Consider the following 22,986-nt stretch of genomic DNA (forward strand, 5'->3'; position numbering starts at 1 on the left):
GAGCTTAAACACAAGCTAGGCACTGTTCCAGGCACTTTATATGTGACAACTCATTTAATCCTCACAGTGCTAGTACTCTTCTCATTTTTCCAGTTGAGGACACCAAGATATAGAGAGTTAGTTTATTTATTTTCCAGTTCTTTTTTTTTTTTCCAGTCCTTACATCTTTATTTATTTATTTTTTTAACATCTTTATTGGAGTACAATTGCTTTACAATGGTGTGTTAGTTTCTGCTTTATAACAAATGAATCAGTTATACATATACATATGTTCCCATATCTCTTCCCTCTTGCGTCTCCCTCCCATCCTCCCTATCCCGCCCCTCTAGGTGGTCACAAACCACCTAGCTGATCTCCCTGTGCTATGCGGCTGCTTCCCACTAGCTATCTACTTTACATTTGGTAGTGTATATATGTCCATGCCACTCCAGTTCTATTAGTTCTTTACTTATTTTATTTTTTATACACATATCCACTCTTTTTAAGATTCTTTTCCCATACAGGCCATTACAAAGTATTGAATAGAATTCCCTGGGCTATACATTAGGTCCTTATTAGTTATCTATTTTATAAGGTATAGAGAGTTTAGATAACTTTCCTGAGATTGTACAGTTAGTAAACAGTAGAGCCAAGATTCAAATCTAGGCAGTCTGGAACCACCGTTCATGTTCTCAGCACTCTTCTTTATAAGCTCTGACACCAAAACAAAGTGGAATAATCAGTTTGAACTTTGTACATATATGGAGTGGTTTGGAGAGATTAAGGAACATTTTAATTATTGTCCCAAACCGACAGAAACCTGTCAGGCTGGCTATTCAAGTGAAGTCACTTTCTAGCTATCACAAGAATTTTAAAGGAAAATAATGAAAACAAACAGGCATTAGATGATTCACCCCAGTATAAGCACAGTTATCTACATTCCTTTGTTTCTGTAGTAATCTAGATGTCTTGTGACCTTGACCAAGTCTGGAGTTTTCCACATTATCTTTATTTCATGTAATAAGATCATCAAAGGTGACATGCAATAACACAGGTTAGAAACTGCTACAGCTTGGTAGAGTCCACATTTAGGTCAAAATTGGCTTGACTTGGTAGGAAAAAGACCAAAGGTATGTATGACTCAGGGTTAATTTTAGTCCTTTAGATGCCTGTCTGTCACAATCCTGTTCCAGGCATTGCCAGTATCACAGAAAGTAAAGTCCAGCCATTCTAAGGACAGACCCAGGAGTTTGGGTCCACAGATGAGTTTGGCATGTGTCCTCCAAGTCCACAGAGACTGCACATAAATTCAACCAACATTTGTAGAGTTCCTTGTAAGCTACTCTGCTAGGAGCTAGGAAGGATGGTAAATGCTTTATGGCCTCTGATGGCTCAAATTCAATGGTAAAGTCAACCATCCCAAATACTTTTGGTGAATAAAAAAATTAATTATAAATTATAATGAGATAAGCAACAAGGATTTACTATATATAACACAGCAAATAATATTCAATATCTTATAATAACCTATAATGGAAAATAATCTGAAAAAGTATATGTAACTGGATTCACTTTGATGTACACCTGACACTAACACAATATTGTAAGTCAACTATGCTTCCGTAAAAAAATTATAATGATAAATACCACTGGGAGGAGCATGAGAAAGGTCTTCCCTTCCCCCGGCCATTGAACTTACATCAAACACTGCATCAATCTGAACCAGACCCCTAGGGAATGCCATGCACTGATGGACTCGGACTGGGTTACTATCCATACCTGAACCAGTCATAGGTAGAATTCAATTATAGTGGTTACTATCAATCGGAGTCAATCATTAGAGCTGGTGCAGTCATTCTCTGCAAATGAGTGACTGCTACATAATGGGGAAGGGGTAGGATAATTACTGAAGAAACATCTATACTGTCCAATAAAAACGCTAAATGCTTGATACTTAATAGAAGGGAGCTCTGTTGGAGGTCAAAGGGGGAAGGAAGGATTCCATCTCTGGAAAGATGTGTGGTTAGAGTGGGAATTCAAAGGTAATGGTGGAGAGCAACTACTAAGGGATTTTTAGGTAAAGGGTACAACATGAACAACATTAAGAAAGAAAGAATATGGAAGGGAAAAACAGAAAGTAGAATAATATGGTTGGAGAGAAGAGAACTATGTGAGCAGGCCAGATTTGGAAGGTTTTGAATGTCAGCCTGAATGTATTCTGTATCTAATGGGTAGCTGTGCAAGGTTTATGGCATTATTAGTCTGTGCTTGCCAAGACTCTAAAGATTTTTCTGCATCAGCTGTTGATCCGGGTCAGGCTGAATGTCTCCAGGTCACCCTGGGTTAGGATGATGTTTCCAAGCCTGGCTCAGCCTTCAGGGACTAGGGACAGGGTTTCCTTTGCCTGCACGCTTTGATCTTGCTTGGGGAAGCTGTTTCTACCATGCTACAAATATAAGTGCTATTTTTTCCAAGACACCTGGACACTGCCCTGTGGGCTGAGAGATCCTGCCAGGGCCGTGGGGAGTCTGGCCCCTCATTCTACACTTATCTTCAGCAGAGCCACTAGCAGAAGGCAGGGTTCCTAGCTCAGCCTACTGATCACCATGAATTCAGCTGGTAAAAGCAACAATGACACCACAAGCAGACATAAAAGAGGCAATTCAAATGAATTAATGGTACCGTTTGGGGCCAGATTCCCAAGGAAGCCTAGGAGAAATCTGACGAGAAAGATAAAAGGAAGGTGTTTACCCATGTCAGGTTCAAAGAAATAAATGTTATACCTTTGACTCTAGGCATACTCCAGGGGTAATAAGAGCACATTAAATAACTACCTGGCCAAATGCAGTTTGTTCACTAGGACAAAAGTCCTGTGAAATCCTTTATGGAGGCTACACTCTTCATCTTGGTTCTCAGGGAAACTCCCTCATCTGAAAAAGCTAACAGGGCTAGCAACCCTCTGCTCATGTCAGAAGGAAAAAAAAGGAAACATTCCCTGGAGTAAACAGTACAAGAATAACGGAAATGGAGGAAGTACGTGATTTCAAGCTTGCGTTGCTAACAAATATTTTCTGTGCTTATAACAGTAAGGAATGCAACCAATCTGTGGATAAACCCAGGGAATGTTTCTGAGTCAGTACTCCCTGAGTGCTTCCTCTGTGCTAGGCACTTGGCTAAATACTTAATATTTGTCTTGCCCAATATGGAAGCCACCAGCCACCAGCTACTGAGCACTTGAAATGTGGCTAGTCTAAACTGAGATGTGCTTAAATTTTGAAGACTTAGTATGAAAAAAAGAATGTAAAATATCTCATTTATATTTTTACATTGATTGCATGTTAAAATCATAATATTTTTGATATACTGGGTTATATATGTTATTCAAGCTAATTTTATCTTTGTTTTTTACTTTTAAAAATATGACTACTAGAAAATTTAAAGTTACATAAATGGCTCACACTTGTGGCTTGCGTTGTATTTCTATTGGAGAGCACAGCTTCAGATGATCTCCATTCTGCACCCCCGTAACAACCTTATAACATAGACTATTACTAGGTCTGTTTATTGAAGAAGAAATTGCTGAGGTATAGAGACTGCAAGGTACTTGCCCAGCATTATTAAGTGCTGGGGCTGTGATTCAAACCAGGGTTGGTCTTATCCACTGTATTATAATAAACTGCCTCTTCAGCTTGCTTTATGTCAGTATTTTTCTGGGTGACTCAAGTGTAGAACTCTGGGTTAGAATGTGGTCTCCCTCGCTAATTGCTTGCATGAGCTTGAGTGATTATCTTAATCTCTTCATGTCATTAGACAGGAGCGTAATACATCTAATAAGTCAATAATGCATTATTGTCTTATGTGAATCACTTCTTTGGCTTCACAATCTACGGAAACAAAGATTCAGTTCAACTTAGCAAATGTCTCCTTAACATCACTACGTACAATTGTGAAAAAGCCCAGATAAACACCATCAAATACGTTAATTCCTGAGAAGGAGTTAATTATGTTTGGAGTAACACCAGAATGAAGGAACAAAACACACTTTAACTTTTCCAGTTGTAAAAAGAGAAGAGCAACGCTCACTTTAAGCTTAATGAATAACAGATACAATACGGTTTTGAATTGATATTGACTATATTGGGTGTTTTACATATGATCATTTTTCAAGTATTCTTACAACCTCTTACACAAAGGATCTTCCAGAACTTGAATTGTTTTGGACTAAGAAAATCATACCAACGCTAAACATAAAAGCAAGGGAAAGGAAAACCTGGTGCCACGCAAAAGTATTTCTTTTCTGTTATTGTCATATTTTAATTTAATTACATTGGTGAGAATTCATGTCCTCCCTAACACACTCCAAATGCTTCTTGTTTCTAATTTTTTAGTGCATATACTGATCATAATCTGAACCCCACCTGAGAAAGCAGCTCACTCTTCAAGGCCATAGCTGATCCTTAAAAGCACGAAAGAGAAATTTTTGGTATCGCTTATATTCCGTTGTGAGACTCCAAGTCATAATCTCTGCTCATACTTGAGTACCACTGACAAAAACATCTGACCTAGAATCCTCTTCAAGCCCAGATCACATAACTTTGCCACAGAATTTCGATAGCAGCCCCACTTTATCCAGTACTTGTCACTAGCTCTGGCTCCTTGCTTCACCATCTGTCCTGTGTTCTTATTACTACGACTAACTTGGCTTTGAAGCCGCTTCAACATTCCACAAGACACCATGTGTTCTTGGAAATTATGTCTCAGTGCCACCTAGTAACTGTTTCTGGCAACCGTGTTTTTTCAGCTTCAGGTACAGCACATTGGTTCATCTTATTCTTTGATGGATGGCACTCCATTAGCAACTGGGTGTACAAGGCCGTCTCTTAATCATTCATTTATATCCTCCTTTTCTTCTCCATTTTCCACTTCTGTTCCTCTGCTCTCACCATAAGCAATCATTCTTAAGTGCGTTCTGTAAAATGTATATATTTTTGTTTTGATGCATACATTTTTAATTTATATAAATCATATCATCATAAAAAATCTCACTCTCTTTCTTTACTACATTTTTAAGAAGTCTAACCATGTTGTCAAGTAAAATCTAGACTGTTGCATCTGATACCTAGTTATCCGTCCATTTTACCCATCTACATCACAAAAATGGACATGCGCATTGTCCTCAACTCACCGATATTGCTAATAATGCTGCGACAGACATCCTCATACGTCTTCCCTTACAGGCGAGACTCCCTCTGGATTCCTAAACCGTTCCCGGCAGCAGAAATACTGGGGTATAGGTAATGTATGTGTCAGTCTGGTTCCCACCAGGAAAACAGAACCCACACTAAGCATGTAAAACCAAGGGACTTTAATGCAAAGAACATGTTGCAGAGGTGATGGAAGTGCTGAGAGCCAAACTGGGGATATGAGGTAACTGAGAGATTAGCAATAGCAGGAACGTGATTACCACAACCAAACTGCAGGAATTACTTGTAATAGGAGCCTGCGTCTGATGCAAGCTGCCAGTGGAAGCTGAAAGAGAAGGAAAAAATAGAGATACCCCCTTGGAGACAGAGGGAAAGAGAGAAATACCCTGACTTTTCCCTTCTCCCATCCCCAGGGTCCTATCAGTGCTTTCTGCTGCATTCCCAAATGCATCCTGCAGGTGCCACAGCAGAGCAGGGACAGGTAAGGAACAAAGCGAGGGCAGACAGTTGTAAGCACACCCTATACTTGATCTGACTAAGTCCGGCTAGACTGCTCTCCATAATAACTAGCACCAGCTATACTCCTCTCAGCAGCATGTCCCCACATACCATCTACTCTTTATGGTCTACTATACTCCAGAAAGTAGCAGTAGACATCTCTTCCGTCCTCCTTTGAATGTGTCTAGACTATTGCAGATGCCTCAGGTAGCTCCTTAAATCTAGCAGCTTCCTGGAGCTCGGGAACCCATCCATCGATTGGGCCATAGCCTCTTGAGGGCAGCAACCTCAACAGTTTTTGGTTTTTCTTGGGTTTTTTTGGCCGTGTTGGGTCTTCGTTGCTGCACGCAGGCCTTCTCTAGTTGTGGCGAGCAGGGGCTACGCTTCATTGTGGTGTGTGGGCATCTCATTGTGGTGGCTTCTCTTGTTGCGGAGCACGGGCTCTAGGCGTGCTGGCTCAGTAGTGGCGGCACACGGGCTTAGTTGCTCTGTGGCACGTGGATCTTCCCAGACCAGGGCTCAAACCCGTGTCCCCTGCATTGGCAGGTGGATTCTTAACCACTGCGCCACCAGGGAAGCCCCACCTCATCAGTTTTATTTGTAAGGCCCTACTTGTCATTATGCTCAATGCTACTGACCAAGTGATAAATATACTTGTTGATGATTGGTGTCATGCCTTACCCCTTATTGTTATGATTTGGCTTGCAGACTGCATTGGTGGCAGTCTTCAACAAGCCACTTGTGGCACTGTGGAGGGAAATCTCTAGGGAGAGCCTGTGGGTGAGGGAGAGAGTTGATACCCAGCCAACAAGCATCGTTTAAGACCATAATGGTTGTCAAAACACTGTGTTGGTTGATAAACAGGCTCTGCTCTGAGCAATGCTAAGTGACCACTGTGCCCTGACTGCCCCAGCCACTTCCTTGGAAGCACCCCTCCCTCCAAGACCAGCAACTAAAGGGATATGTCTGGCCTGGCCAGGGGACTCTAGAACTCTGCTGCTGCAATCTGGCTTGCCACTTTCCCAACTGGTTTTTGCATATGGCTTACTGGTTGTTAAATATTTTAAATATCCTTCCCGTGGAGGAGTATCACAAAAGAAGCAAAGGGGAAAGTCTGTAGACTTTTGGGTGTCCTGTGACTCCCAGGAGCCTCCTTTCTATGTGTGATGATGGCAGAGAGAATCCTCCAGGATTATATTCCTGATAGAAAATGCTCCATTTGTTTTTTGCTTTTCTATTCATTTACAGCATACCCAGTAAAGTGCACAAGGCTGAAGTGTACCGCTCGTTGAAATTTTACACGTGTACACCCATGTATCCACCACCCAGATCAATATATAGATCATTTTTAGCCTCCCAGCTGGCCCCCTCCTGCCTCCTTTCCATCAATTACCCCAAATAACCATAATACCAACATCTATCACTATTACTTAATTTTGCCCATTTTAAAAGTTCTGTAAATGGAAGCATAGAGTACGTACTCTTTTGAGTCTGGTTTCTTTTGCTCAACGTGAAAAATGTCCTTCCTTTGTGATTTATTTGGCTATTTTTCCAAATTGTTAAGTTGGATTCTTAGCTCATTAATTTCAACCTTTCTTCTTTCTTTTTGCATTTATTACAGTTTTTAAAAATTGTGGCAAAATACATATAACATAAAATTTACCATTTTAACCATTTTTAAGTGTACAATTCAGTGGCATTCATTACATTCACAATGTTGTGCAACCATCATGATTATTTCCAAAATTTTTCATCACCCCAAACAGAAAGTCTGTACTCATTAAGAAATAACTTCCTATTCCTCTCCCCCTTGAGTTCCTGGTAACCTCTTTCTGTCTCAATGAATTTGCTTCTTCTAGATATTTCATATAAGTGGAGTTATACAATATTTGTCCTTTTGCCTTTGGTTTATTTCACTTAACATGATATTTTCAAGGTTCATGCATGTTGTAGCACGTATCAGAATTTCATTCCTTTTATGGCTGAATAGTATCCCATTGTACGTATATATCACATTTTGTTTATCCATGTATTTTTTGATGGACACTTGGGATGGTTCTACCTTTTGGTTATTGTGAATAATGGTGCTATGAACATACTGTACAAATAACTGAGTCCTTGTTTTTAATTCTTTTGGGTATATACCTAGGAGTGGAACTGCTGGGTCATACGGCAAGTCTATGTTCAGCTTTTTAAGGAATGGCCAAACTGCTTTTCAAAGCAGTTGCACCATTTTACGTTCCCACCAACAATGCACAAGTGTACCAACTTCTCCACATCATTGCCAACCTTTTAATTTCTTTTCTTCTTCTTCTTTTTTTTTTTTTTAGGCTGCACCGTGTGGCATGTGGGATCTTAGTTCCTGAGCAGGGGCTGAACCTGCGCCACCTGCAGTGGAAGAGCAGAGTTCTAACCACTGGACCCCCAGGGAAGTCCCTTTCTTTGTTTTTATAGCCATTCTAGTTGGTGTGAAGTACTATCTCATCGTGGCTTTGATTTCTATTTCACTCATGACTAATGATTTTGAGCATCTTTTAATGTACTTACTGGCCATTTGTATATCTTTGGAGAAATATCTGTTCAAGCCCTTTGCCTATTTTTTAATTGGGTTGTTTGTCTTCTTGTTATTGAGTGGTAGGAGTTTTTAAAAAAATATTCTGGATATTATCCTCTTATCAGATATATGATTTGTAAATATTTTCTCCCATTCTGTGGACTGTTTACTCTCTTGACAGTTTCCTTTGATGCACAACACAATGGTCTGTAATTTTTATGAAGTCCAGTTCATCTATTTTTTCTTTCGTTACTTCTGCTTTTGATGTCATGTATAAGAAACCATTGCCAAATCCAAGGCTATGCACATTTGCTCCTCTATTTTCTTCTGATTGTTATAGTTTTAGCTCTTAAAATTGTCTTTAATCCATTTTTGAGTTGATTTTGGTATGTTCTCTAAGGTAAGCGTCCGATTTCATCCTTTTGCCTGTGGCTATCCATTATTTACTGAGGAGACTATTATTTCCTCATTGGTCTTGGCACCTTTGTCAAAGACCAGTTGACCATTCATTTCTAGGCTCTAAATTCTATTCCACTGGTCTATACAGATGCTTTTGATCATTGTAGCTTTTAGTAAGTTTTGAAATAAGGAAACTTTGTTCTTTTTCAAAATTGTTTTGATTATTTTAGGTCTCTTAACCCAAAATTCCATATAAATTTTAGGAAGAGATTTCCATTTCTTCAAAAAACATCATTGGGACTTTGATAGGGATGCATTGAATCAGTATATCACTTTGGGTTGTACCGTTGTCTTAATAATAAGTCTTCCAAACCGTGAACATGAGATATATTGATATTTCCATTTATTTAGGTCTTAACCTTTCTCCTTTTTTAGTTTAAGAATTTAAGGTGATTTCATTCTAAGTATCATTTTAGTTTCATCTCCCAGTTTTTGATATTTTTACATTTATTTTTAAATTTCTGTCTTGATATACTCCTTGACCCATGAAGTATTTGTCTTGTTTTATTTTCAAATAAATGCTTTTAAATATGATTTTACTATTGATATTTAACTTAATTGCAATATGATCAGGGTTGTGGGTTAAATGATACCAAGTCAGAGATGTGTAAAACTTGTTTTATGAACTTGCAAATATAATGTTGTTTATGTTCTTGAGAAGAATGTTTTCTATGATTGTTGGATGCAAAGTTCAGCATACATCCATTAGATCAAGCTTTAAATTCTTTGTCCTCACTGATTTTTTTGGTCTGTTTGATTTATTTCTGAGAGTTGTACTAAAATCTTCCTATCAGGATAGTGTATTAATCAATTTCTTTTGTAGGTCTATCAATTTTCCTTTTTGTATTTTAACCTATGTTATTACGTGCATACAAATTTAGAATTGTGTATCTGTGTCTATCTACTGTGTATGCGTGTGCGTGAATTGCACCTTTTATCATTTTGCATAATGATACATTTAATACTCTTTAATATCTCTAATGATCTTTTTTGCCTTAAAGTCTATCCTGTCTGATATTAATATAGTTATATCAGGTTTCGTTTGCTTAATATCTACCTGGTACATCTTTCTTTATATTTCTTCAATCAATGTATTTATCTTCTTATTCATTAAATAAAATAATTCAGTATTTTAGATAAGTTATTTTTGTTAATATCCACTGATTAGAATGTATTATGATTTTATACAACCCACTTTTTAAAAGAATACCAACATATTTATAGTTTTCTTTGTTCAACATTCCATCTCACATTGATATTCATTTGGGGATCATTTCCCTTTTATCTGAAGTGCAACCTTTATAATCTTCTTTAGTTATGGTCTTTTGATGATAAATTCTGCCATTTTTTGTTTGTCTGAAATGTTTTTGAGCCATATTATTGGAAGATAGTTCTGTTAAGTATGCAGTTCTAAACTGACAGTTGCTTTTACTCAAACCTTGATTATTTAATGTCTTTGACTTCTATAATTGCTTTAGAAGTTAGCTTTCAGTCTATTTTTTGTTCCTTTGTAAGTAATCTATCTTTCCTATCTGGCTATTTTTAATGTCAAATATTTGTCTTTTGTATTCATGGTGAAATGCTAAGTGAGATTTTATTCTTATTTATCTTATTCAGAGTCCACTGTCCTTCCTGAAATTGAGAATTTGTATCTTTAATCAAGTCTGGAAAATTCTTAGCCATTATCTTTTAAAATATTGCCTCTCAATAGACATTTCTCCAAAGAAGACATACAGATGGCCAACAGGCACATGAAAAGTTTTTCAACATCGCTAATCGTTGGAGAAATGCAAATCAAAACCACAATAAGAAATCACCTCACACTTGTCAGAATGGCTATCATCAAAAAGTCTACAAATAACAACTATTGGTGAGAATGTGGAAAAAAGGGAACCCTCGTACACTGTTGGTGGGAATGTAAATTGGGGCAGCCACTGTGGAAAACAATATGGAGGTTCCTTGAAAAATTAAAAATAGAACTACCATATGATCCAGCATTTCCACACCTGGGTATAGCCAAAGAAAACAAAAACACTAATTTGAAAAGACACATGTACCCCAATGTTCATAGCAGCATAATTTACAATTGCCAACATATGGAAGCAACCTAACACCTTGTCCAGATGCCAAGGGTTTCTACTATTCCAAGACCATGTTATAACATCTCAGCTTAAAGTTCTGTGTTTTTTGTTGTTCAAATGCTTTTTTTCTGGAAAGTACCACGCACTAAGTATTGCTGAGTATGTAGTAAAATGTTACAGAGATAGTCATTAGTCCTTGAGTGGGAAAGATCCAGTAACAGTGTTTGGCAACCCTGTTACGGGTATTGGAGTAACCCTCCTTGGAAATAAAATGGTCACACTATCTGCCAATAGGGCTAAAGACAAAACAAAACCAAACCCCATCATCCTCACTCTTAAATAACATCTACTTGTTGGATTACTATACATAACACATTTTACCTTTGTGCTGCAAAAGAGAAAGAAGGGGAGAGAGAAGAGAATGAATGAGAGCTTCTCTGAGTAATGACTATAATTAAGGCATGGAATGTGATGAAATAAAAAGAATCTTAGTTATTTCCTACCAGATATGAAATCAAATTTACTACATGGAGCAAATATCAACTTGTGAGGATACAGGAGTCATGAAAATAGGTGTTTTTTTGTTCATTCATACAACACTACAAACTAAGTAACAAGATGACAAAGACCAAGTCTGTTTTATCCCCCATTGCCTCCCCAGTGCCTAGCATGGCCATAACAGACAATATTTGTTGAATGAGGACCTACTGTGTGCTATGTACGGTACTAGGAGCAAGGTGGACATGACCCTAATCCTAAGGAGAAATCCTACTTCCTCAAAGTAATAAAAGCTGGAGTTTGGAATCAAATAAATATTAACGATATTATCGAAGATAATGAAAACAACTAACAGGGCTCCTTTTCATGATTACATTCATAGCTTTCTCTATCAACTATTATAACAACTCTGTGGAGTAGCCGGGCAAATATTAATATCCCCAGTTCACAGTTGAGATAATAATAATAATACTCAGTAGTTATTGAGGGATTCTTACTTGCCAGCACAGCGTTCAACGCTTTACATTCATTATCTCATTGAATTCCCCAATAACCCCATAGGCAGATACTACTATTTCCCTCATTTTCAGACTAGGAAATCAATGACGCTAAAACAAATTTAAGCAACTGTGCGGGGGTGGGGGTGGGGAGTGCATAATTATTAAGCGGCAGAATCATGACTTATCTCAAGCGGTGGGACTCCAGGGTTTTCCACTGTGCCTAGAAAAGGCAGCTGAACACACAGAGCAGGTGAAGATGCTGGAGCTAGTGCCAGTCGGGGCACCTTTATTACCATCCAGATATTTAACAGGTGCCCAAAGGTGAAGCTAATTTATTCCCAGAGAGTTTAAAGAGAAGACTCATCTTTAAATGACTACAAAAAGTATCCCACCATAACAGACACAATTTAACTACTGCAATAATTTTGAGAGAAGAGAATGTTTTGCTGCTATTTCCTCTAGAAGCAATGCTCACTATTTAAATCAGGAACATTCAGAAGCAGCGAGAGAACTTAGCAAACCCCAAATACATCCTCATGCAATCCATATTTACGTGGGCAACTGCCTATCACGGCCAACTGGATGGCAATTTTACTGCTGAAGTGAGTCCAGGCAAAAGGCTCAAGCAACACAAGAGCTGGGAGGGACTCTGGAAACCAGCTGGTGACTAGCTAGATACCAGTGCGCAGCCCCCGATTTACTGAGGCGGTGAGATTCACGGAGTTCCAAGACCTCCAGAAAAGCATTCCGTGCTAAAAGGCCTTCCCACCACTAGAAATCAGTCTATCCCTTTCGCCCCCTTTCCACTCCTTCTCTTGCTCTCTCTCCAGCTGTTTTCTTCCTTTTCAACACATTTTTTGAAACGGTGGTGAACAAAATAAACACGAACACGCCTTCCGAACAGATTAAAACATAATTAAACCAAGAACCTGATCCTTAGCGCTTCCCCTGCCACGGTCCACGCCCCGGGGCGTTGGAGAAGGTTCTGGTGAGGCGAGGGCTGGGGAACGCAGGGACGCCCCGCGGACGCGTGTTCCCCGCCAGCAGCAGGGGGGCGCCCTGAGCGAGTCTGCGCAGTGCACAGCTCCGCGGGTCTCCTAGCGACCCGAGAGGCGGGGGAAACACACCACCGGAAGCCGGGTGGGCAGCCGGGGAAACACGGCTGACCGCAAGCGGCTGTTCGCACCCGCGGCGCGGGCCCGGGTGTCGGTGGGCACGAACTGCAGGCCCTGGTAAGCGCGCGCAGGCGCGCGGGTGGAGCGTGGGGGGAGCCTGCGCCCCCTGCTTGCTGCGGCTGGGGGCGGGGGATGGCCGGGGGCGGCGGAGGACCCAACTCCCTTACCTCCTCATGGTCCCCCGCAAAAATAGACCATAACCAGCGCGCGACGTTCCTCAACGCCAAGGACACCTTTTTTTTTTTTTTTTTTTTTTGGTTATTCTCAGAGTCCCCCAGAGGATGTAGATGAATATACCCATTCCAGATGGGAAACTGATGGCCATAGAGTCCTCTGCGGAGACTGGTTTAGCCTGCGACCTGCCCTTCTCCGGGTTAGACAGCACCTGGAGCCTTGGCCACCCAGCTGGTAACTGTGGCCAAGCTGAGCCCGTGTTTGGAGAGTACCTCGGGTACTGGGGTGGTCTGCTGCTGTTTTGAATGTGTTGATCTCCGAGAGACAGCAGTCAGCTGTCCTGAAGAGAGATCTTAGTTCCCTGCCCAGGAATTGAACCTGGGTAGCCTGGATGAAAACCAGGAATCCTAGACACCAGGGACTAGAGGCTAGAAGCAAAGTTCCCCTGGCTCTTACCCCCATTGAAAACAAGAATGTTTCAAGGAGGCAAAAACTGTAAAAACAGGTACAGCGTTTATTATTAGAGACACAGCACAATGTATGGGAGAGCACACACTGAAACAGTTTATTTAAGTCAGGAGCTAGGCAGAAATACACACCCAGGGAGAAAGGGTATGGGCGTCTGCTCTTAATGAGGAGGAGACAGTTAAGTCAGAAACTAGGCGGAAGTACACAACCGGAGAGGAGTGCTGGCCTCCTGATTGAGAAAAGCAGTGAAGAGGTGATTTAAATCCCTTCTATAGGACAGTCCTTCCAGGTCTTTGTTTACATCTGGCCAATTATCTTGCTTCTTCCTTCACACCTGACTGGTCCTAGGATGCTCCCCAACATGCGTGTGCAATATTTTGCTAAGATGGATCCCACTGCAGAGGCCTGTGGGTGCATGTCCACACTTACTATGGGGTGGCGCCCCCTCCCTTTTTGACCCCCAAGGAGCCTTCCTGCGCATGTGCAGAAAGGGAAGTTTTCCTGACCTCAGGAGTGGTCATCTTATCTCTTTACTTCAGCAGAGCTCAGCTTCTGCCACCAGCTTTGTCCTTGGAGTGTCTGGGGGAGAACAAAGCTTCAATTTTACTCCACGTGACAGACACCAGCTGTCCAGCCCAGGGGCCCATCTGTCTCCTACCTCTGTCACTGCCGCAGGACAGGAAGCTGAGGCTTTCTGCCTTTGCTGATTCCTCGAGCTGCTTATGAGAATGGAATTCGGCTCTCTTGTAGGCAACACGATGTGATGGTTAAGATTACAAAGTCTAGAATCAGAAAGGCTGGAGTTGAAGGCCAGTTTTCCTCTTGTTTGACTGGTGACCTTAGGCAACTTAGTTGCTGTTTCTGGACTCAGTTTTCCTACCTGTAAAATGGGGACAATAAAAGGAATCAGCTTTATAGGATTGTTGTGAGGATTTACTGACATAGCACCTGTGAAGCAGTTACTGCCACATACATGCACTGTGTACATGTTAGCAATTATGAACTCTTTGAGAATCTCTCCCCACCCCCATTTTCAAACTGTTTGCTTTGAAATAATTATAGACTCACAAGAAGTTGCAGATATAGTGCAGAGGCCCCATATACCCTTCCTCCAGATGCTTCCAGTAGTACCATCTTGCATAATGATAGTACATTACCAAAGCCGGAAATCAGCACTGGCGCAGTATATGAATTAGACGGTAGACTTTACTTGAATTTCACCAGTTGTCACTTGTGTGTGTGTGTGTGTGTGGTTCAGTAAAATGTTGTCATGTGTATACATCAAGATACAAAACTGTTTCCTCACCGCAAGGGAACCACTTCATGCTATCCCTTTATTATCATTCATTTTCCCACCCACAACCCTTGGCAACCACTAATTTGGCCTCCATTTCTATAATTTTGTTCTTTTGAGGATGTTAGATAAATAGAATAATACCTTTATTAAAGGTATAAAACTTTTGAGATTGGCTCTTTTTCATTCAGCGAAAGCCCTTGAGATCCATCCAAGAGATTGTATGCATCAACAGTTAGTTCATTTTTACTGCTGAGTTGTATTTCGTGGCATGGACGTACCATGGCTTATCCATTCATGTGCTGAAAGACATTCAGGTCGTTTCTAGCTTTTAGCTATTACATATAAAGCTGCTATGAACATTTGCGTACAGGTTTTTGTGTGAACATAAGTTTTCATTTCTTTAGGATAAATGCCTGACGCTCTTTTGCAATTCTTAAACGTGGAAATATCCAAGTATCATATAGTGACTGTGAAATAGTAAACGTTTAGAAAAAATGTTTTATTTTCTGGGTCAAGCAAAATTTTTCATGAACTTAACAGAATGCAGAGTGGTAAGCTTATCAGCTATGAGAGGTAAAGTGGGGTCATGGGAAGCCCTCCAGCCAGATTGGTTGCCTTATTCACCTCTTTGGAACTCAGTTTCCTCGTTGAAAAGTGAGGAAGGTGGACTAGATTTCTTTCAAAGTTTCTGCCAGCTCTAACAATCTATGAGGTTTGAGCTAGCTGCCACACTTTCCCCATTTTAAGTGGTATGACTGTCCTTAAGTAAAAATATTGGTTATCAGATTTGATTTTATGAAGTGCTTGTGTGATGTATTAGGATAATGAGAGACCTGCCATTAAGCTGCTCAGGTTGCAAGTCCTGACTTTGGCCATGGCTGGATATATTAGATTATCCAGGTCCCATTTTCCTTCCTATTTGTCCATCTGTCTCTTCCATCTTAGCTTCATGCCCTAACTACTCAGTGCAAACAGGGGTCTGATGGGTAAAGAAACAGAGTGAAGCAGGCTGCATATGAGGCAGTAGGGAGTGGTAGAGACTGTGAATAAGAGAGCATAGGACTTGTCTAAAAGATGGCAGCCCTTATACCAATAATGGCTCCATGGATAGGTGGACCCAGTGTCCCCAGAGCTCCTGATTTCTGTTCCAGATTATTTGTGTGAACTTTTTTATATGTCAGAAGCTCTGGCATAGTGGTTAAACACCTTTCTCCAGAGGCACACTACCTGTATTAAAATTTCAGCTCTCCCCCTTATCAGCTGTGGGAACTTTGACAAGTGTTTGGTTTTCAACTTCTTTGTGCCTCAATTTCCTTATCTGTAAATGGGAATAATATTAGTACCTACTTCATAGGAGTGTTATGAGATTAAAATAAGTTAATTCATGTAAAGCACTTAGAACAACACGTGTTATATAGAAAGTTCTCAATACATGTGAACGCTTATGATTCTTATTAAAACACAAATGGGATCAAATGACAGGTCTGTGGGCCTGATACAGTCCATGAACAACCAGTTTGCAACCCTTGACCCCCTGAGTTTAGAGGAGAAATCGAGGTCCACAAAGGTTAAATGAAGGGCGAAGGTCATGCAGCTAGCTAGGGGCGAGGTGTCACTGTGTCCAAGTTCTTCCCACTGCACTGTGTCCCTTTAAAGGATAAGAAAGAGTCCCAAGAGGGGTCACAACTTGTGAGTATTCTTCACAAAGAGACTGGATAGCTGGATGGTGGTGACAGCACCACCAAATGTAATAATGGATTACATTTACACATAGTGACACGGATGAGCCTTCGTGGTATCCTGCTTGGTAAGCAAGTCACAGAATAGTACCATTTACGTACATGAAGGATACACAGGTCTTATAAGGATGTCTGCAAACAACGGGTACATTCCAAATCTGTTAAGAGTGGTTTTGCTTGTGCAGGGGAGGGCAATGACGGTGGGCTATGGGAATAACGTAGAATAAAGAAAACAGGAGAGGGGCCTTGCACAGACCAGCGATAACGTGCCATGAACCAGGACTATGATTAACTCAGACTTCGCCACGTGACCCTCCCTTCCCCCACCTCTCCTCCTGAAACAGGTGGAGACCAGCCTGCTCACAACCTCCTTCTCCCACCCTTGTGGTCCTTGTGGTCCATAACACCGGCACGTTGTCTCGCAGGTACAGAGAAGATCTGCCGTCCAAGTGCTTCACAAAGCACGGGCGCAGGTCGCCACGCCCCACGTCACTGAACAGCCGGCGGTGGAGGTTTGTGAGAACGGGACTGGATGACTTCCGGAAAGGCTGCCCGCCTTGCGGAGGTGTGATCACTCGGGGCCCTGAGGAGGGCTTTCTCCCCCAGATTTATCACAGAGCTCCCCGACCTGCCCCGAAGAGGAGCCAGAAGGACATGCTGCCTAGGGAAGCAGCCCTGCGTTCCACGCTCTCGCCGGCCCGCCAGGCGCGGAAGGACTTCCTGGCGGACGTTGAGGCCCATCCGACCCCGCACCCCTCGGCTCTCTACCCGGACCTGGAGGAAGACATGCCCGCAGAGGTGACCACCCGGGGAATACTGCTCCTTAGATGCCTGGGGAGCTCCCTCCAGGGGGAGAGGGTGATGAATGTGTCCCCAGGGGGGGAGTTCTCCTGGGGGTTGGAGCAGCCTTCTAAGACGTGCAAGTGGCAGCAACATACCCGCCGCTCCCTGTGCTTCCTATGAGGCCATCCAACTTATAAAGGCCCAGCAAACCAGAAGTGTCCGACTTGCTTACCCCTGAAGCTCTACCAGTCTACTTTGCTTGTGACTTTTTAGGGGGAGAATAGAGTGGAGGAATTGTCCAGTCTTGCTTCTGTCACGTTAGCCTGGTCTTGGGAGGTGTCCGTGAGAATTATTAACTGATGGCTAGAAAGGCACCTGCGCACCTGAAATGTCATGGGCAATTTCACCAGATTGCCAAGACTAGGGCTGGGCAGCAGCTGCGATATGTCACCTCTGTCCCAGGCTTCTTTTAAGTTGCAGGTCTAATGTCCTTCGCATACGTCTCTTGTCCTTACAGCTCAAAATGGCTTCCACACCTCCAGGCATCGGGTCTGTCTTTCAGACAAGAAGGGGAAGGGGCAGAGTTTAAAAGTTGCACGTCAGCTGACTCTTTTAATTAGGCAAATAGTAGCCTTCCCAGTAAACATCTCATTCATCTGACCACTCTTAGCTGCTAGGGAGTCTAGAAAATTGAATTTCTTGGGTGGGTATTGTAGCCCTGAACAAAATCCAGGACAAAATTCTATTAGATTTAAGGAAAGGGGGCAGGATGGATATTGGACAGGGAACTAACAGTGCCTGCTACCCCGCTACCCCCTTACCCCCTGCAGTCTGTTCCCTATGTCAGCAAGCATGACAGTTGTTGAGAAGGTAAACGCTTCTGCTCAAAGCTTCTCATTCAGAGTGAAGTCCTTGCCATGGTCTGGAAGGTCCTGCGTGTTCTGTGCTCCATCCCATTCCTGCCCTGCTCCCTCTCCAGCCTCACCGCCTACTCCTCTGCCCTCCTCAGTCTGCTGCAGCCACTCTGGCCTCCTGGCTGCTCAGCAAACGTGAACAAGCATGTCCAGTTTAGGTCTCTGTTCCTTTGTCTGGAGCACTTGCCCCCGGATGTCTGCCGGCCTCACTCCTTCACTTGCTTCAGCTCTTTCCTCAATTATCTCCTCACTGGAGAGGCCTACATGAAAAGACACTCCCCTCCCTCTCATCCTCTGTGCCTTACCATGATCTATTTCCATCCTAGCAGTTGTCAGCGCTGGGCTTCTCACTGGAATAAAAGCTCTACAAGGGCAGGGCGTTTCAAGGGCAGGGATTTTATCTGTGTCTTTCACTGTGTACCACCAATACCTGGCATATGGTAGACACTCAATAAATATTTATGGATAATGGATGAATGAATGAGTAAGTGATTAGTGTCAGGGAAGTCTGTAGAAAGGACAACTGGAATTTCTAATCAATGATTTGCCCCCTGGGCTTTCCTTCACTGCCTCCTGCGGGCCAGAGCTCTGAGTCCGTGACAAAGAGATTGTTTGAACACCTCCTTAGAGGGCACATGGGACAGTGGCTCTTATTCCCATGTCTGACCTCCTCAAACAGATGTGTTGGCTTCCTTCTGAAGCAGGATCTCTTCTTGTGGTGCTATGATGGCCACCAGCAGCTCTAGATGTAAATTTTACCCAGAAAAACACCACCTCTTTTTGCACGGTTCCAGCAAAATTCCATGACCAAATTTCCCTAGGTCTCACTTGGGTCTTGTACCCATTCCTAAGCCAGTCACTGTGGGCCTGATTAACATGGTCAGCCTGCAGAGTGACGAGTGGTCAGGACAATTCAGATCACAAGGACTGAGAGTGGAGAGAGACATGTTTCTCCAAAGAAAAGTCTAGAGACTGTTACTCATAGGAGGAAGAATGGATGGTGGGCAGTCAAATAAACAGAAATCCTCTAGAGACACTTTTTTTCTGTGGGGCAGTGGGGTCCGGGTGGGTCCAGAGGCACTGTTCCATCTAGAGGAGATAGAACTTCAGTAAAAAGGCCACATAGCTAATGTCTAGGTGATGGACGTTTACCTGCAGCACCCAGCGCTGTATTTGCACTGGAATTGATGAACAGAATTGACCAACTGGAAAGGAAAAGGAAAGGGATGACTAGGTCCATTCTGTTTTAGAATCAAGGGGCACCCTTTTCAGCTCATCTTTCTTTCCTCTAAAGTTGTTTTCTGTTTGTAACTCTTATTAAAGGTGCTGGAAGTGCTGGGTCCTGACAGGAAGCTGGAGGACACACGGGGTTATTGTCAGGGCATCCGGAAAAGAATGAAGGAACCCACAAAACTTTTAAAAAAACATTCTACTCAAGTCTTCCTGGGGCAGTAAGTATCGTTCTTAATGTCTCGCTCATTCCTGTCCCATGATGAAACGTTCTAGTACAGATCTTCCTTGACTTACGGTGGGGTTATGTCTCCATAAACCATGGTAAATGGAAAATACCATAAGTCAAAGATGCATTTAATACACTTAACCTACCAAACATCATAGCATAGCCTAGCCTGCCTTAAACGTGCTCAGAACACTTACATTAGTCTACAGTTGGGCAAAATCATCTAACACAAAGCTTATTGTAAAATAAAGTGTCGAATATCTTATGTCATTAACTGAATACAGCACTGAAGGTGAGAAACAGGATGGTTGTGTGGGTACAGGATGGTTGTAAGTGTATCGGCTGTTTGCCCTTGTGATCACGTGGCTGACGGGGAGCTGTGGTTCGCAGCCCAGCATCACGAGACAGTATCATCACTGCATATCACTGGCCCAGGAAAAGATCCAAATTCAAAATTCAAAGTGCATTTTCTAGTGAATGAATGTTGCTTGCTTTTACTCCATCATGAAGTATAAAAATTGTAAGTCGAACCATCATAAGTCAGTGACTATCTGTAGTTACCTTCTCAAAGCTTCTCATCTTTAGAATATTTTAGGAATAATTAAGAATCTTGAGAATAATTAAGAGAAGCAAAAGTAACTAAGTTCCTGAGGAGGAGGGAAGGGAGCCTCGGGTCCCGCTCTGAAGAGTGTTTACTTCATAAATGGATGTGAATTAGCCAGCTATGGAGCGAGTACGGGTGTATCTGCGTGACTCTAGGACAGCTGTCGGAGAAGAAGAAAACTGCAGAAAACCTGATTGACTTTGATTAGCCCACAATGGCTTTCTGCATTATCTGTGGCAGAAGCCCTTTTATTCAACAGGACTGAGACCAGTAGTTGGTTGAATAACCAACCAACCAAACCAGCCAACCAAGAGGCTAACATAGGGAATTGTAGAAGATGATACTTTAGTACTTGACACATTTTGCTTTACCCTAAAACATAACTGTACGTTCACTTGCTAGTCTTTTAATATAAAGCCTTTTTTTGGAGTATGGGTCTGCTGCTTGGAGTTTCCCAGTCATCTTTTTTGCATAAACTACACCAGTAATGCCACCTTCATTGAACCTTTCCAAAGCACTAAGCTTAATTTTCATAGAAACCTCTCTCTTTCATATCACACTTTTGTTTTCCCCATTCACATATTATTTAATTTAAAATGTAAATGCCATGATAAGTATACTTGACACAAACAGATTTGGGATATGCATTTGACCGTTGAAATTGATGAGATCACTGGCAGGCACTGAAGCGTATGGGTGAACTAGAGGGCAGCCCAGCCACAGCACCCAGGCCACTTACATAGGACCCAGGACCACGGCCAGGGTGTGTGGAAGGGGCCACGGAGAGCTTTGCTAGTCATACGAGTTAGCTACATGGAAGTGGAGTGAGAGAGAATCCACTGATTAATAATACATGTTGGTTAGTGGGGGACACGAGGTGACAGGAGCCCCACTGTTCTGGCCTCTTAGTGTACCCCTGGTCAGTCTGGGGAGAACAACTGGGCACACTCGTCTCAGCTCTGCCCTTCTACTGGAAAGCAAGATGGCCCATGGAAGCACGAGTTCTCCTCTCTTCCTTCCTTCTTGAGGGGAGCCCCACCCTGGTCCATGCCGCTGCTGCCCGGATGGGACAGTCTGCCCATTTCTGGATTTCAGTTAGCAAGTCCTCTTGGACCTGAACCCAAGTGCTCGAACATGGCTACCGCCAGTGATAAAGGGGACATTTTGGCTTTCGTCTTTGCTCTTTGTATTATTTTTCAGTGCTTAGAATGTGGGTGGGGAAGAGGGAGGAGTGTTGTAAGTAGGGGGTCCCCTTGGAGACTCCAACAGTGTGGGTCAGTGTGGCCCTGTGAGCATCTTTGAATTCTTGACCCTCAGGGACCACTAGCTCATTCTATTTATGCAAAAAGATCAACAGTACTTATCAAGCACCTACTATGGGTCATGGTCAGTGCTAGGTTCTGAGGACACAGTGGTAAACAAGTTAGGACCCCATCTTCGTGGTGATTGCAGACTGGTGTGGAAGAAAGCAGTAAATATCAAGGGCATCGAGTCTTTGTTCACAAAGCTATATGTTTATGAAATATGACTTTTCTTTTATTTCTATTTATATCTGACACCAAGCCCTCATCCCACTGAATAGCAAACATTCAGTCGTGGTCATTTTTTGTCGTGTAAGAAAGTGGGGTAGGCCTCTAGCAATTGCAGAGGCAATTAAATTGATATTTAATTTCTTTCTGGTTTGGGGGACTCTTTCTTTTCTCAACCCTTTGCTGTTTCTGTCACACTCTATGCATCCACCCCACTCTCCCCATCCCATCTCAACACCTACATAATTACTTCAGTGAGCTTGGGTTTCTACACAATATAAGATGTGTCTTTCACTTACGCAGTTTTCTTGGTCAACCCTGTAAAAATCTCCAGGGCAAGAAATTTCAAGCTAATGGGTTATCTACTTAAGAGGGGAGAAGGTAAAGTATAGAGAAAATGAACAAAATTAATGTGTTAATAAATTGTCATATCACAGAATGAATGTATAATTACATAATGGCGAGGGCTTTTTTGGTCAGTGTATTCTCAGTTTCCTATGGCTGCTACACAAAGTAACACAAACTTGGTGGCTTAAAGCAATAGAAATTTATTATCTTGCAGTTCTGAAGGCCTGAAGTCAGAAATCAGAATTACTGTGCTGAAATCAAAGTATCTGCAGGTACATGTCCTTCCAGAGGCTCTAGGGAATAATCTATTCCTTGCCTCTTTCAGTTTCTGTAGGCTGCCAGCCTTCCTTGGCTTGTGGCCATATCACTCCATTCTTCAAAGGGCAGCATCTTCAAATCTTTCCCTGCCCCGTCTTCACATCACCTTCTCCTCTGTGTGTGTGTCAGATCTTCCTCTACCTCTCTCCTATAAGGCACTGTGATGGCGTTTAGGGCCCACCCAGATAATCCAGGATAATCTCCCCCTCGCAAACTCCTTAGTTTAATCATATCTGTAAAGACTCCTTTTCCACATAAAGTAACCTTTAGAGGTTGCAAAGATCAGCACCTGATCTCTTTGGGAGCCGTTAGCAGCCTCCCACATGAGGTAATATCTCCCATCTTTAAAACCACTTTCTTTATATAGTCTCTTCTTTCCTTTAGAGCAGAACTCCTTGAAAGAGG

The 22,986-nt window shown here is 42.2% G+C and overlaps 1 protein-coding gene across 1 annotated transcript in view; it reads left to right on the plus strand.

Annotated features, from left to right (window-relative positions):
* Positions 1–13,235: 13,235 nt before the first annotated feature.
* The window catches only part of FAM47E (family with sequence similarity 47 member E), a 31,870-nt gene continuing 22,119 nt past the window's right edge, over positions 13,236–22,986 (plus strand). Inside the window, exons 1-3 of the mRNA XM_027087605.1 lie at positions 13,236–13,399; positions 16,971–17,422; positions 19,633–19,774. Coding sequence (XP_026943406.1) covers positions 13,236–13,399; positions 16,971–17,422; positions 19,633–19,774 — 758 coding nt within the window. The remainder of the gene's footprint in view (positions 13,400–16,970; positions 17,423–19,632; positions 19,775–22,986) is intronic.

Source organism: Aethalodelphis obliquidens, unplaced genomic scaffold, assembly GCF_003676395.1.
Source record: "Aethalodelphis obliquidens isolate GAN/ISIS:26980383/991018 unplaced genomic scaffold, ASM367639v1 scaffold59, whole genome shotgun sequence".
Classification (NCBI taxonomy): domain Eukaryota; kingdom Metazoa; phylum Chordata; class Mammalia; order Artiodactyla; family Delphinidae; genus Aethalodelphis; species Aethalodelphis obliquidens.